The sequence below is a fragment of the Rhinoderma darwinii genome, chromosome 3 (genome assembly GCF_050947455.1).
Source record: "Rhinoderma darwinii isolate aRhiDar2 chromosome 3, aRhiDar2.hap1, whole genome shotgun sequence".
NCBI classification, from domain to species: Eukaryota; Metazoa; Chordata; class Amphibia; order Anura; family Rhinodermatidae; genus Rhinoderma; species Rhinoderma darwinii.
This window is the reverse complement of record NC_134689.1, coordinates 203062869-203077178: the sequence shown is the minus strand read 5'-3', so window position 1 is coordinate 203077178 and position 14310 is coordinate 203062869. Positions and strand designations below refer to the sequence as shown.

Here is a 14310-nt window from a genome sequence, read left to right as displayed (position 1 = left end):
CTTGGCCAAAAATGAATGTTTTTAAAAAAAACAAACAAACGTTACTGTTATCTACATTGCAGCGCCGATCACATGCAATAGGGATTTAAGAATCTGGTGACAGAGCCTCTTTAAAGAGGCTCTGTCACCAGATTATAAGTGCCCGATCTCCTACATAATCTGATCGGCGCTGTAATGTAAATAACAGCAGTGGTTTTTATTTTGAAAAACTATCATTTTTGAGCAAGTTATGAGCAATTTTAGATTTATGCTAATTAGTTTCTTAGAGACCAACTGGGCGTGTCTTTACTTTTGACCAAGTGGGCGTTGTAAAGAGAAGTGTATGGGGACAATGATCTGTAGACTGTCTGAGTTGCTGAGTGTTAATGGCATGTAGATTTCTGTCTCATAGGTCGGCATGTCCTGAGGAGGCAGACCATTTTTGTTAGGAAAGGAGAGAAGGTTGTGGTCAGATAGGAGAGTTGATAAGGTCGGATAAAGAGCAGAGCTGGAAGAAGACCAGATCAAGTCTTCATGTGTATTACAATTAGTAAGTTGTGGCAGACCTAGGGAAGAGGTTAAAGATAGAAACTGGGAGGCAGATGAGGAGATTGGGTTATCAATGGGGATGTTAAAGTCACCGATGATGAGAGTGGGTGTTTCAGAGGATAGAAATTGTGGAAGCCAGGCAGCAAAACTATACAGGAATCGGTGGGGTGAGCCCAGGGGGGTGTTAATCAATTGCCACTCGGATGGAGACTGGGCGAAAGAGTCTGAGGGTGTGGACTTCAAAGGAGGGGAATATGAGTGAGGTAACCGGGGGAATGACTTACTCCTCCAACCTTCCTGGTCTTCGGTCTGGGGGCATGAGATAGAAAGCAGCAAGGGAAGCTAGAGGTCAGCTGTGCTCTGTGGTTCTTCTGTCAACAAATAGATTGTCACCAGGATCCGCTAAAATGCCTACGGTTTTAAAATAAAGCTGACATAGAGTAGCACAGCACAACATGTGCCAGGAAAGAGTTTTAATAATGCTCGCAAGATGAAAGCTACAATTGTGCAAATACAATTGTAAAATTCGTGGCACGCCAGTCAACTACCAGACACTGGGTTTCGCCCTGTTTGCTTCTTTCGGGGCATACTGGCCGTGTACGAAGGTATCTTTTTATATAGCCCCTCATTCTATCAAAAAAGAAAGATCCATGTAATAAAAACAATCCATTTGCAAAAAGGTATACAATAACAAAAAGCAAATTAAAAAAATCTTATTTGTATATTCAAAATGCATATCATATGTAACATATTTTATTATCCAAAATTGCTCCTGAGATAAAATCCGTAATTTCACTCCATATCCCCAAGAAGACTTACTACTTTGATCTAAAAACCTGTCACGTAGGGTTCGTGGACCCACTGGGCTGTACCGCCTTGGCAGTATGGCAGCTGGCCAACAGGGTGCAGGTCAAAGTCTATAGTTCGTATAGGGTACCTGTGGCAGCTCGGACAGTAGCAAGGCAGGCTCGGCTGGGACTAGGCAGCGGGCAGACGTCCGACATGGAGTAGCAGGACAGGCGTGGAATACAGCACAGCACGACTACAGCTCAGCACGGCACTTGACCAGCATAGCACGGGATACAGGATACACTGGGAACTGGAAAACACTGGGAGACCATTTGCTTAGACAAACTAGGATATGACAAACAACGCTGAGGCACTGCAGGAAGGGGCCGGGCCCTTCTTATAGTCCAGGGGTCTCATGGCTACGGAACCCGGCCAAGGTGAGTGGAAGTGAGCGCTGGCGTCTCCTGAGGAGGAGAATGGGGCCAGCGCTCGCGGACCCATGGCTTCGGCTGTTAGGAGGTGAGTGAACCTGACGGCCCGCAGCCAAAGACATGACAAAACCTTTTCAAAAATCGCCTTTAGTTCTCAGTGTCAGATCACATGGTCCGATCCAACCAATGAGGAAGCTAGTCTCATCTTTTCATTCACAAGTTACAAAACACTTCACATAAATGGGCCAATATCCGTTCCATATAAAGTTCCATTAATTAATGCTGACTGTGTGTTGTTCAGACCACTTAACTCTTTGGTATGCAATCGTGAGATCCAATTCCACCAACATGAAGCATGTCTCGTAAGATCGGACAGGGACAGAAAAAGTGGAAAGATGCTAACGCATTAGAATAGATTTACTAAGCATATGCACCAGAATTTTTGTATTCTGCGAGTTGCACCAAATTTATCATACAGTGTTTCTATTTTTACTTGTCTAGTTTTAGGAAAGGATGAACCTTCCTTTTAATATATTAACTTTAATACTACCTACTTTGTATTAAAAGTTGTGACAGAATTCCCCAAAAGTTTTTTTGAAAAACAAACGTACATTTTGTCTTCATTTAGCTTTAGACCATTCAGTATTGTCTTATCCCAATGTTGTATGCACACTGGGAAACGATATACATATCACTTATTCTTGTCTGTTATGTATGTATCTAGTATTCTTTTTAAATACAAACTTTCTTTAATATATAAAATTCATACCCCTAAATTTTTTTAAATCTTTTTATTTTTATTTTACAGATATATGCTCGGGCTTTCAGCCGTCCCAGCTATACTCCAGTTCCTTGGCTTTCTATTTCTACCAGAAAGTCCCCGTTGGCTCATTCAGAAAGGACAAACACAAAAGGCAAGAAGAGTTTTGTCTCAAATCCGAGGCGTTCAAACAATTGATGAAGAATATGATAGTATAAAGAATAGCATTGATGAAGAAGAGAAGGAAGCAGGTGCAGGTAACATTTCACTTCTGTTTTTAATCCTCTCTGTCCCATATTGCAATTAGCATTTAAAGGTAATGTTTAATCAGAAAATGACCTATTATTTAAATCAGGTTTTTGTTCTAAACCTATTGTTAAAAAAATGTTGGTGCCGGTTTTTTCTTTTTTTTTTTTTTCTTACAACATAAAACATTTTTTTTTCTTTACAAATATTCCAGTTTCCACACTGGCCACTAGAGCAGCTCCGCTGTTTAAACTAAGGTGAATTTGCAAAATCCTCTCATTATCATTAGCGGGTGGGCAAGTTAATGACAGATGTGTTGTATTACTGGAAGCCTAGATAAGGCAGAATAACTACACTATCCACACAGATAAGGCTCTGTATTCACCTTCCCTGTTGCACCCTGGTCTCTGAGGGAGGGGTAGCAAGCCATTGCTTCCTGGAGACTGTAATATTCTGAAATCTGTCAACTTACTCCCATTCATTTCAGCTGCCATAAAGCGCACATACCCTTCGGCACTGTATACAGAAAGGAAGTGTGTGTATCCAATATGGCCACCTCTAGTAAAGTTTTTAAAAATAAAGTCACAATATTTAGAAAACAGAACAAACCTATTATTTCTCAAAGGGGGAGTTCACACTGAGCGTTTTGACGAGTTTTTTGACGCGAAAGCCGCGTTGCAAAATGCGCCAAAAAACGGCTGAAAATGCCTCACATTGATTTCAATGGGAGGCGCTTTTTTCCTGCGAGCGTGAAAACCGGCTCGTGGGAAAAAGAAGGGACATGCCCTATCTCTGGGCGTTTACGCCTCTGACCTCCCATTGACATCAATGGGAGGCAGAGAAAGCGTATTTCGCTGCGTTTTATGGCCACGGGGGAAAAAGCAACGAAAAATGCCATGAAAATTCAAAACTGAATTTTGAGGCAGATTTTCCTCCTGCAAAAAACTCTGTGTGAACCCAGCCTTATACAGACTTATCTAATTAATGAAACTAAAACTGAATACATGACACATTCCCTTTAATTCAGAATACACTTGCAGTGCTGTTTTACTTCTTTTGTTTTTGGATAATACTTGATAAATTCTGCATTCGTTAATGAACTACACATTTTGCTCCTCATACCTTTTTTCAACCAGTAGATTTGATAAAATATCTGTAATATAATCTTAACTAGGGTAAAGGTTTTACAAGCTAAAAAGAAGCAGAGAAATTGACCTATAGAAACTCCAATGTCAAGGCTTTTATCTCTAATAAAGTACATGCCTCAGCATTCAGCTACAAAAGGTCAATCTGCCAATTAGCCAGTAGTGGAAAAAACTTTTTGTTTAATGCCAATAAAATTGAAACCCTTGCCTCTTCTAGAAAGGTACTATGCCATTTATCAAACTGCACAAGATCCAGAAAGCTTCATGTGTGTGGAAAAAATGTATTCTGACGTGGGAGCTCAGAAGAAGCAGTAAAAGTCCAAAATTGAGTTTTCCCTTTTTTCAGTGCTATGAAAAATTATTTAATAAATAAATCCATATTTGTCACACTTGAATGATTCAGATTATCAAACTACTTTTAATATTAGACAAAGATAACCCAAGTAAACTAAAAATGCTATTTTTATATGATTTCATGAATTTAAGGAAAAATGCCCTACATGGCCCTGTGTGAAAAAGTAATCTACCTCTTGGCTACTAAAACAACCAGTTAACTAAATTCAATTGACAATTAAGTTCAATTTCACTAGTGATAACTGCCAGACATGCTAGATCTAAAGACCACTTAAATAGAACCACTGGAGTCCCACAGCTAAGGCTCTGGGACTCCAGCACACTGGGAGCTCAGAAGAGACAGTGGAAGTCTCTGGGACTCCAGCGCACTACAGTGAGAGCCATTATCCACAAAAAGAGAAAACTTGGAACAGTGGTGAACCTATTCAGGAGTGGACGGCCTACCAAAATTTTACCAGAGCGCATAGACGAGTCATTCAGGATGTTACAAAAGAACCTAGATAAACATTGAAAGTACTTGCCTCAGTTAGGGTCAATATACACAATCCCACAATAAGAAAGACACACAGCAAAAATGCATTCATGAGAGAGTTGCAAAAACCAAACTACTGCTGATAAAAAAGAACATAAGGCTCATCTCGCATTTGCCAAAAAACATTTAGATTACCCACCCCCCAAGACTTTTGGCATAATACTCTGTGGACTAATGTGTAAAAGTTGAAATGTTTTTGTAGACATTATTACATCTCATTACATATGGCGTAAAGCTAACCGCTCATTCCATCATAAGCTCATCATCCCAACAGTCACACATGTTGGTGGTAGTGTGATGGTTCAGGGCTCCTTTGATTCTGCAGGACCTGGACAACTTGCAATAATTGATGGAATCAGGAATTCTGTTCTCTATCAGAAAATCCTTAAGGTGAATGTCCGCCCAACAGTTAATGCTGTAGGAGAATATCGCCCATCAGTATGTGACCTAAATTTCAAGCACAGTTGGGTTATGCAGCATGACAATCAACCTAGCCACACAAGCAAGTCCAACTCAAAATGGCTCAAAAGAAACAAAATTAAGGTTTTGGAGTAGCTGAGTCAAAGTCCTTACTTGAATCCCATCGAGAAGCTGTGGCAAGATCTTAAACGGGCAGTTCACACTCGAAAACCCTCCAATGTACCAGAACTAAAACTATTCTGTAAAGATACAGTTAGGTCCAGAATTATTTGGACAGTGACACAAGTTTTGGCATTTTAGCTGTCTACCAAAACATATTGAATATACAGTTCTATAATCAATATGGGCTTAAGTGCAGATTCTCCGCTTTAATTTGAGGGTATTCACATCCTAATTTGAGCAAGGGTTTAGGAATTACAGCTCTTTAATATGTAGCTGCCTCTTTTTCAAGGGACCAAAGGTATTTGGACAATTATCTCAAAAGCTATTTAATGGGCTGCACGGGCTATTCCCTTGTTAATCCATCATCAATTAAGCAGGTAATAGGTCTGGAGTTGATTCCAGGTGTGGCATTTGCATTTGGAAGCTGTTGCTGTGAACCCACAACATGAGGTCAAAGGAGCTCTCAATGCAAGTGAAACACACCATCGTTAGGCTGAAAAGAATGAAGAAATCCATCAGAGAGAGAGCACAAATGTTAGGAGTGGTCAAATCAACCATTTGGTACATTCTTGGAAAAAAAAAAAGAGCGCACTGGTGATCTCGTGAACTCCAAAAGGCCTGAACATCCACGGAAGACAACAGTGGTGGATGATCGCAGAATCCTTTCCTTGGTGAAGAAAACCCCCTTCACAATATCTACCCAAGTGAAGAACACTCTCCTGGAAGTAGGTGTATCTGTATTTAAGTCTACTATAAAGAGAAGACTTCATGAGAGGAAATACAGAGGGTTCACCACAAGGTGCAAACCATTAATCAGCCTCAAAAATAGAAAGGCCAGATTAGACTTTGACGAACAACATCTAAAGAAGCCAGCCTAGTTCTGGAACAGCATTCTTTGGACAGATGTAACTAAGATCAACCTATACCAGAATGATGAGAGGAAGAAAGTATGGAGAAGGCTTGGAACTGCTCATGATCCAAAGCACACCACATCCCCTGTAAAACATGGTGGAGGCAGTGTGATGGCACGGGCACGCATGGCTGCCAAAGGCACTGAGTCACTAGTGTTTATTGATGATGTGACTGATGACAGAAGCAGCCGGATGGATTCTGGAGTGTTCAGGGATGTACTTTCTGCTCAGATTCAAGCAAATGCAGCTAGGTTGATAGGATGTCGCTTCACAGTACAGATGGACAATGACCCAAAACATACTGTGAAAGTCACCCAGGAGTTTTTTAAGGCAAAGAAGTGGAATATTCTGCAATGGCCAAGTCAATCACCAGGTCTCAACCCGATCGAGGATGCATTTCACTTGCTTAAGACAAAACTTAAAGAGGCTCTGTCACCAGATTTTGCAACCCCTATCTGCTATTGCAGCAGATAGGCGCTGCAATGTAGATTACAGTAACGTTTTTATTTTTAAAAAACGAGCATTTTTGGCCAAGTTATGACCATTTTTGTATTTATGAGGCTTGCAAAAGTCCAAGTGGGCGTGTTTAAAGTAAAAGTCCAAGTGAGCGTGTATTATGTGCGTACATCGGGGCGTTTTTACTACTTTTACTAGCTGGGCGTTCTGACGAGAAGTATCATCCACTTCTCTTCAGAATGTCCAGCTTCTTGCAGTGCACAGACACACAGCGTGTTCTCGAGAGATCACGCTGTGACGTCACTCACAGGTCCTGCATCGTGTCGGCCACATCGGCACCAGAGGCTATAGTTGATTCTGCAGCAGCATCAGCGTTTGCAGGTAAGTCGATGTAGCTACTTATTCTAGAAATTCTAGAATTATTCTAGAAATTCTAAAATAGCAAAAACGATGTCTATAAAAATGATAAAAAAACAAACCCTTATTGTTTAAAAATTCATTAATACGTGGAGCAGAGGAACAAAGTCCTTAAACCTTCTCTTGAAAACTTAGCTAGCCCATTTAGCAATTGTAGACTATAGTACTCCTTTCTATAAATTGTACTATAGTGACACCAAGATCTAACAAAGTTAAAGAGGCTCTGTTACCAGATTATAAATGCCCTATCTCCTACATAATCTGATCGGCGCTGTAATGTAGATAACAGTGTTTTTTTGTTTTGAAAAACGATCATTTTTTTAGCAAGTTATGAGCAATTTTCGATTAATGCTAATTAGTTTCTTAATAGACAACTGGGCGTTTTTTTACTTTTTACCAACTGGGCGTTGTACAGAGGAGTGTATGACGCTGACCAATCAGTGACCAATCAGCGTCATACACTTCTCATTGTTCCAGCCCAGCGTGATTGTGCAGTGAAAGAAGCTGGAACGATAGGAAGTGTATGACGCTGATTGGTAAGTGTCATACACTCCTCTGTACAACGCCCAGTTGGTAAAAAGTAAAAACACGCCCAGTTGTCTATTAAGAAACTCATTCGTATAAATCTAAAATTGCTCATAACTTGCTCAAAAATGACAGTTTTTCAAAATAAAAACCACTGCTGTAATCTACATTACAGCGCCGATCAGATTATGTAGGAGATAGGGCATTTATAATCTGGTGACAGAGCCTCTTTAAAGTTTAGTTTTAATCCTAAGAGCCATATTTGGATTTTGATGTGGCTTTGAGCAGTATCCATTATAAATTTTAATGCCTGATGGGTTTACAGTTCCCATAACGAATCCCGTGTCATCTCTATCACCACTACCACACATTTTAAAAACTGTATAAAAAAATGCAATTGCATTGTGGTACTGCATGTGAAAACTACAATTGTGCCTCTTATATGCAATTTTCTTGTCTTACACCCACACACCCTCATTAAAGTCAGCGAAGAATGCTGCCTTAAATACTTGAAAGATGGGGCATGCTGCTGGTGTGACATTTTGGACATTTACTCTCCATCAAAAATGGAAATGGATCTCCGCACGAAAAGGCAACGTTCTTAAACATTTCCTTATGTTTGCGTCTCCTTTGTACCAGGATTCCGTTTCCAATCGTAATTTTAAAAGAAATGTAAATGTCAGTACAGTGGCTTTAACAATGGCGGTTTTCCTGATTGAACAATCCTTTAAGGTATATCCATGATTCTGGGGTATATCTGTGAAAAAAGTTTTATGTTTTTCTACAGAAATATATGGTTTGATCAGTTATATACAGTGAGACACTGACTAATACTGTCTAGACAAATCCACGGTTTTGGTAACACCGCCTCGATGCGCCAGAAATTGTGCACATTTACGAAAATGTGCATTTCTTTAGAACATGTAAGGAGACCGAACGAATATTAACTATGAATGAACGTGTGGAGACCTCCACTTGCCAAATATCCGTTTCAGTGAACGTGGCATCTTTAAAAAAAATTTAAGCAAATGCCGTCAAGTAGAGGAACGTAGGTCAAATATTGATAAATCTTCCTTGTCCAGCCAAGCATCAACTAGTGGTACAACAGAAGGAAGAACTGGTGGCGCTGTACATGTTAGACAGGATAGTGTGACTGAAAAAAAACCTGAATATTGAAAATGAAGTTTCTAGAGAAACGTCTGATTCCGAAGGGGAGAAAAGAAAAAAAGTTTCAGATAATGAAAAATTTTTATTAGTAGAGGAAGTAAATTAAGTTACGTATATATGTATGAACTGTCCCATGGAGTATAATGTGAATGTCCATGAAGTGACAAAGATGGAGCAATTGTGGACTGAAGTGAAGTGACATATCTGTAGTTATCCCACTAAAAATCATCATGCAAGTCAAGCAAGAGTGATGTATCCAGTGCCATCCTTTGTGTTTGGGGCAAGCACGGCCTTCCCCCGGCCCCCACACATCCTGGGCCCCGCACTTGCCGCCACACTTGCCATCGTCGCTATTAACATCTTTTAACATCTCCAAATTGTTACCCCCTGAGCCAGGTCCCCATTACCTCCTGGCGCAGGCTGTTTCCGTAACACTCATTCACTTCTATGGGAGTTATGGAAACAGTGTAACACAGTGAGCTACGCAGTTAACTTAAGCCCAGACACCTCTCCACACGATGTCCACATAGATTTGGCGGCCAGCTGCAGCTACACCAGGCGGGGTCTGGGAACCTCTAATCTCAAGATAGGTGCGGGTCCCAGAACTGGCGCCACATCTGACAGACATGGAATATCCCGTGGATATATCATAAATGTCTGAGATGAGAACAAAAATATCTACATTTAATAATTGACTGCAATATTTATGTTTGTGAAAGCACAACTTTAAAGGTTGAATGTCTTTCCTGTAACTGTTTAATTATTATTTCTTTTTTAGTCTCTAAAACTAAAGCAAACTTTGCAATTAAACAAATCAATTTTACATAAAAAGTTTAGAATATATATATGGAAAGGCAATTATTTGCTTGCAGTTTTTATAGGTTAATATAATTCAGAATCAAAACTTCGAATTCACGCCATGAATGTTATGATTTACTTCTCACCAGATATTTGCACCAGAATCATAGTTTAGACATTCATAATGTGGTGTTAAATTTGTGTGGACACGCCCACTTTTGAGAAAATAAAAACTGTAGAGCTTGTCGTATTCTGTCCTTTTTGGCGCACGTTTGTTGTAAATGCCATCGGCCATAATTTTGTCTTTAAGATTTGAATCTGGCGCAAATGGTTTAGTAAATATTCCTTCGTATCTCTGTTCTTTATATGGCTGCTTTTATGCTTTTTGAGGCTTTATCATATCGCTGCTTTCAATGTGTTCACAACACAGTGTGCCAATTATTGGTAAAGGAGGACTACACTCTACAACCCTCCATTTTTCCAATATGTTTTGGGGGAAGTGTTTACTGGTTATGGGACAAACACAACCATTACTGCAAGCAAAAAACAGGCCATGTTAATTTATGTTATCACATATTCTGAGTGGTTGTTTTCTTTGGTTTTTTTAATTAACCATTCTTGGATAATGTCCCCAGAACTGCTTCTGTGGAAAACCGCATCAGGGTAATGCATACAGAAGCCTTGCGGCTTTCAGCTCTGGTTTTTCCCATTGATGTCAATGAGGAAATGAGCAACAAAACCCGCAGTGGATACAGAAAATTGGAAAAACTGCGTCATGTCCCAGCACTGGTATGGTTTTCGGGCGTAATCTGTTAACGGGATCATGTTCACTACAATGAGACATCTAGCTGCTGCGGTAAATTTCCGATGCAGCCAAACAGTATGTGTGAACTCTACGAGCCCTGTGATTAAAAATTGTTCTGTTCTATAGGACGCCAACACGAGGTATCTCCAGTGAACTATACTTTCAGTTGCTATGGAAACATATTTTGTTTGGTTAGAACTCTAGATTTCAGTGGAGCTCATCACAAGGTATTTCAAACCACCATTCTCCAATAAAACTACATAGCAAATGTTCAGCAAATCCTTTTCTAAATGTCAAGATGTCATTTAATTTCAATTAGCATAATCTGAACAACTAGACTTTAATTAAAAAAACAACCTATTTTCTATATATACCCAATTGATAGTGATCGTTAGAAAGACCAATCAATAAACAGATCCAATGAATATATATCAGTATGTGTGTGTGTGTGTGTGTGTGTATGTGTATATATATATATATATATGTATGTGTGTGTGTGTGTATATATATATATATATATATATATATATACACATACATACATGCAACAGTAATTTTATGGTTTATCGAAGTTCAATTTCAAAAAATTGGCCCATGTAGCAGAACTATGTCAAAATCCCTGTTTGCTATGCTATTTTCCAGGCTGACCACCTGTTGGTTCACTACTCACTTAAAATAACAATACTTAGTGCGGTGTAGTAATAATAGTAAGGGAATATTCACACACACACACACACACTGTTTTCATGCATATGTCGGGGCGTAAACGCCTTAAAATATGCCTTGATAAACGCTAGTGTAACGCCGACAAACAGCTTCCTATTGTAATCAATGGGAAAATGGCGTTTAGTTCTGACGGGGCATTTTTTTATGCCGCTGTTTTAAAAAAACGGGACGTAAAAAGACACCACATAAAAAGGAGCAAGTCACGTCTTGAGCGGTTTTTGGAGCTGTTTTTTCATAGGGTCAATTGAAAAACAGCTGTAAAAACGTGTTAAAAAAAAAAGCCTCAAACGTTACCCTAACATGGCATTAAACAAAACCAGGCACAAGGTATAAATAGGACAAAACTTAAAGCCCCTATGATTTAGTCAAGTAATAAACAGCAATAAATATAAGGTGTCTTTTCTTAAATATTTAATCCAGATAACGTGGGTCATAGAGCGCTGTTAACGATCGACACAATGAGAGAAGTTCAATTGCGTTGAATGGCTTTTTTTGATTGAAGTTTTAGAAGAATTTGGTTTGGGCCCAGTTTTTAATAACTGGATCTGTCCCATCTACAACACCCTTCGGACTCCGTTAATCAGATGTTTCTGAGAACTTAAAGTGAGTCTGTTACCAGTAATGTTCCTATCATATCAACAGCCTAGTAATATAGGTAATATAGTGTAGCTTCATCTGAATCTAATGCTGCTTTCATTTTTCAGCTGAGTGGCTCCGTTGCAGCTATAATCACTTTATTCCTTATATGTAATTTAACTTTTTGCAGCAACAAGGGCATCCCAGTTGCACCAAACTTCTCTACCTTTTATCTGCAGTCTGACCATCCCTCCCTCCCTTCCTTCTTTGATTGACTGGGCCAGGCAGTGTAGAATCAATGATCACGCCTGGCCCCATATTCTCCATGAGTGCACCCATGCCTCTACTTCCAAATCGACGCATGTGCAGTAGACCACTGAAGTTTCACTGGTCTAATTGGCTGCACTTCGCATTGCCCCGATTACGTCACACTACACCCGGGTATAGTGTAGTGCGTCCGGAACCTGCCTCCTCTCGCTGCAGTCACTTTTTGTCTGTTTGTGTAATTACTATCCTCAACTGTGTGCAGGGAGAGAGGTCGGTGACTGTAATTTGAGCAGGGACAGATGTAGACAGAGGAGCATGATGATTATTAGGGGGTGTTTGTGACTGTGTGCAAGGGAGGGAGCTGGGTGACTGTAATTAGTGTAGGGAGGGACCCTGTGAATATAGAGGGGCGTGGTAGTATGCAAAGAGCTGGCTGGGATGCCGTAGAGGGTGGAATGGGGGCGGAACTGTAAGCCGTCTTCTCAGCTACAACAAGGGATCATGGGTATGGTGGGTTTCAAGACAGGAAACAGCCAGGACCAGAAGCAAGGGATGTAAATAAAAAGAGCAGCAGTGACGATTGAGGTCAAACAGAAACTGGTTAGACTGGGGGACACTTTTTCGAACATAATTTTTTCCTGGCCAACCCCTTTAAAGAGGAATTTTATTTTCATAGAAACTCACTTTATAAGTATCTACAGTTAAGAACAGCAATATACAAACAATGTTTCACATATAAACCTACGTTTTAAATCTTTGATATTTTGGGGCTTTTCTTTGTCTCAACAACTGAGAGAGGGGAAATCAAAATTATAAGTATCTTACTGAATTTTGATATAAAGGCTGCCTAATCGAAAAAAAAATAATGGGAAGGTGACTGGGGTTTCATGTTGGATAAAGGCTGGCTAATGATAATAAAGGAGACACATACCTCTACCAGTATAGCCTCCTATAGATTTTCCAATTTGATATTATTACATAGATCTTTGCTTGGCCCAGCTATATTTCGTAAATTTAGTTCAAGAAAGTCATATTTTTGCCTCCAGTGTAAAATCTATCCAGAAACTTTGATCCATTTATTATGGAACTGCCTGAAATTGAGACGTTATTGGGTCTCTGTTGTTGGGAAGATACTGTAGAGGCGGCATACAAAATTGAATTGCAATGTGATATTAACTTATGCATTTTAGGGTGAATCCATCTAAGTAAGGAACAAGACAGTTTAGCTATAGGTGTTCCTAGATCTCTTATAGTAGCAAGGTAAACTATTTTGTATTTCTGGATATCTAGCAATATACCAACAACCTCATGTTGGCTTTCTAAATTAAAAACGAATGGTTCATATGGAAAAATTAAATTTTTATTCTCTAATTAAACTGGTAAATTTTAATTCTGTATGAGTCCAAGTTTTGAGTCTTAGGCTTCGTTCACATCTGTGTCAGAGCTCCATTCCGACGTTCCATCGGAGCTTTGCGTCAGGACGGAGCCCTGACTGACACAAACGGAAACCAGAGGTTTCCATCACCATTAATTTCAATGGTGACTACGCTAGTGATTCCGTCAAAACGACGGAACCTCTGCACAACTGAGACAAACGTAAACCATTGGCACCGGATCCGTCACCATTGAAATCAATCGTGATGGAAATGAAAACCTCGGGCTTCCGTTTGTGTCAGTCAGGGTTCCGTTCCGACTGAAAGCTGCGATGCACTGTCGTAACAGAGCCCTGACGCAGATGTGAACAAAGCCTTAACTGCGTATGATGCACTAATTTACCCCTTTTTTGTGTGTTTGGATGGGGGGGGGATTGTGCTGGTGCTGGTGAATGGGGGGGATTGTGCTGGTGAATTTAAGAGCAGACAAGGGAGGAAAAAGAAAAGCTTTATGGATCTTGATCCTGTTAAAATATTAACTTTTTTATTGTATGATTTTTGGGGTATAATAAGGAAAATATAAAGGAAAAAAAAAAGGTCTCCCAGTAAAACCAAAATTTGACCTGGAAAAAAATAAAATAAAATACAGCACATAATATATTTGATATACAATGAAGTTTCAGCACAAAACAGCAGTATAATGTAGATTTTCACAAGAGCAAAAGCCCTATTAGGAAGTACCTTTTGATTAATAAAGGAATGGCTGTCAACTGAATGAGGGTTGCTAGATTAAAATATTCTAATAAAATATTACACTATATTATTTAGTAAGTTTATGTATACAAAATAATTTGATTATCTGTCCTAATCTTTCACTTGGTCAGCAACTTAATAATGGCTGTGAAAATGAGCGCAGATCAAC

At 39.5% G+C, this 14310-nt stretch overlaps 1 protein-coding gene across 1 annotated transcript in view; it reads left to right on the top strand.

The window, feature by feature from the left end:
* The window catches only part of SLC2A13 (solute carrier family 2 member 13), a 204934-nt gene that overhangs the window by 81118 nt on the left and 109506 nt on the right, over positions 1-14310 (top strand). Inside the window, exon 3 of the mRNA XM_075857249.1 lies at positions 2557-2765. Within this exon, the coding sequence (XP_075713364.1) occupies positions 2557-2765 (209 nt within the window). The remainder of the gene's footprint in view (positions 1-2556; positions 2766-14310) is intronic.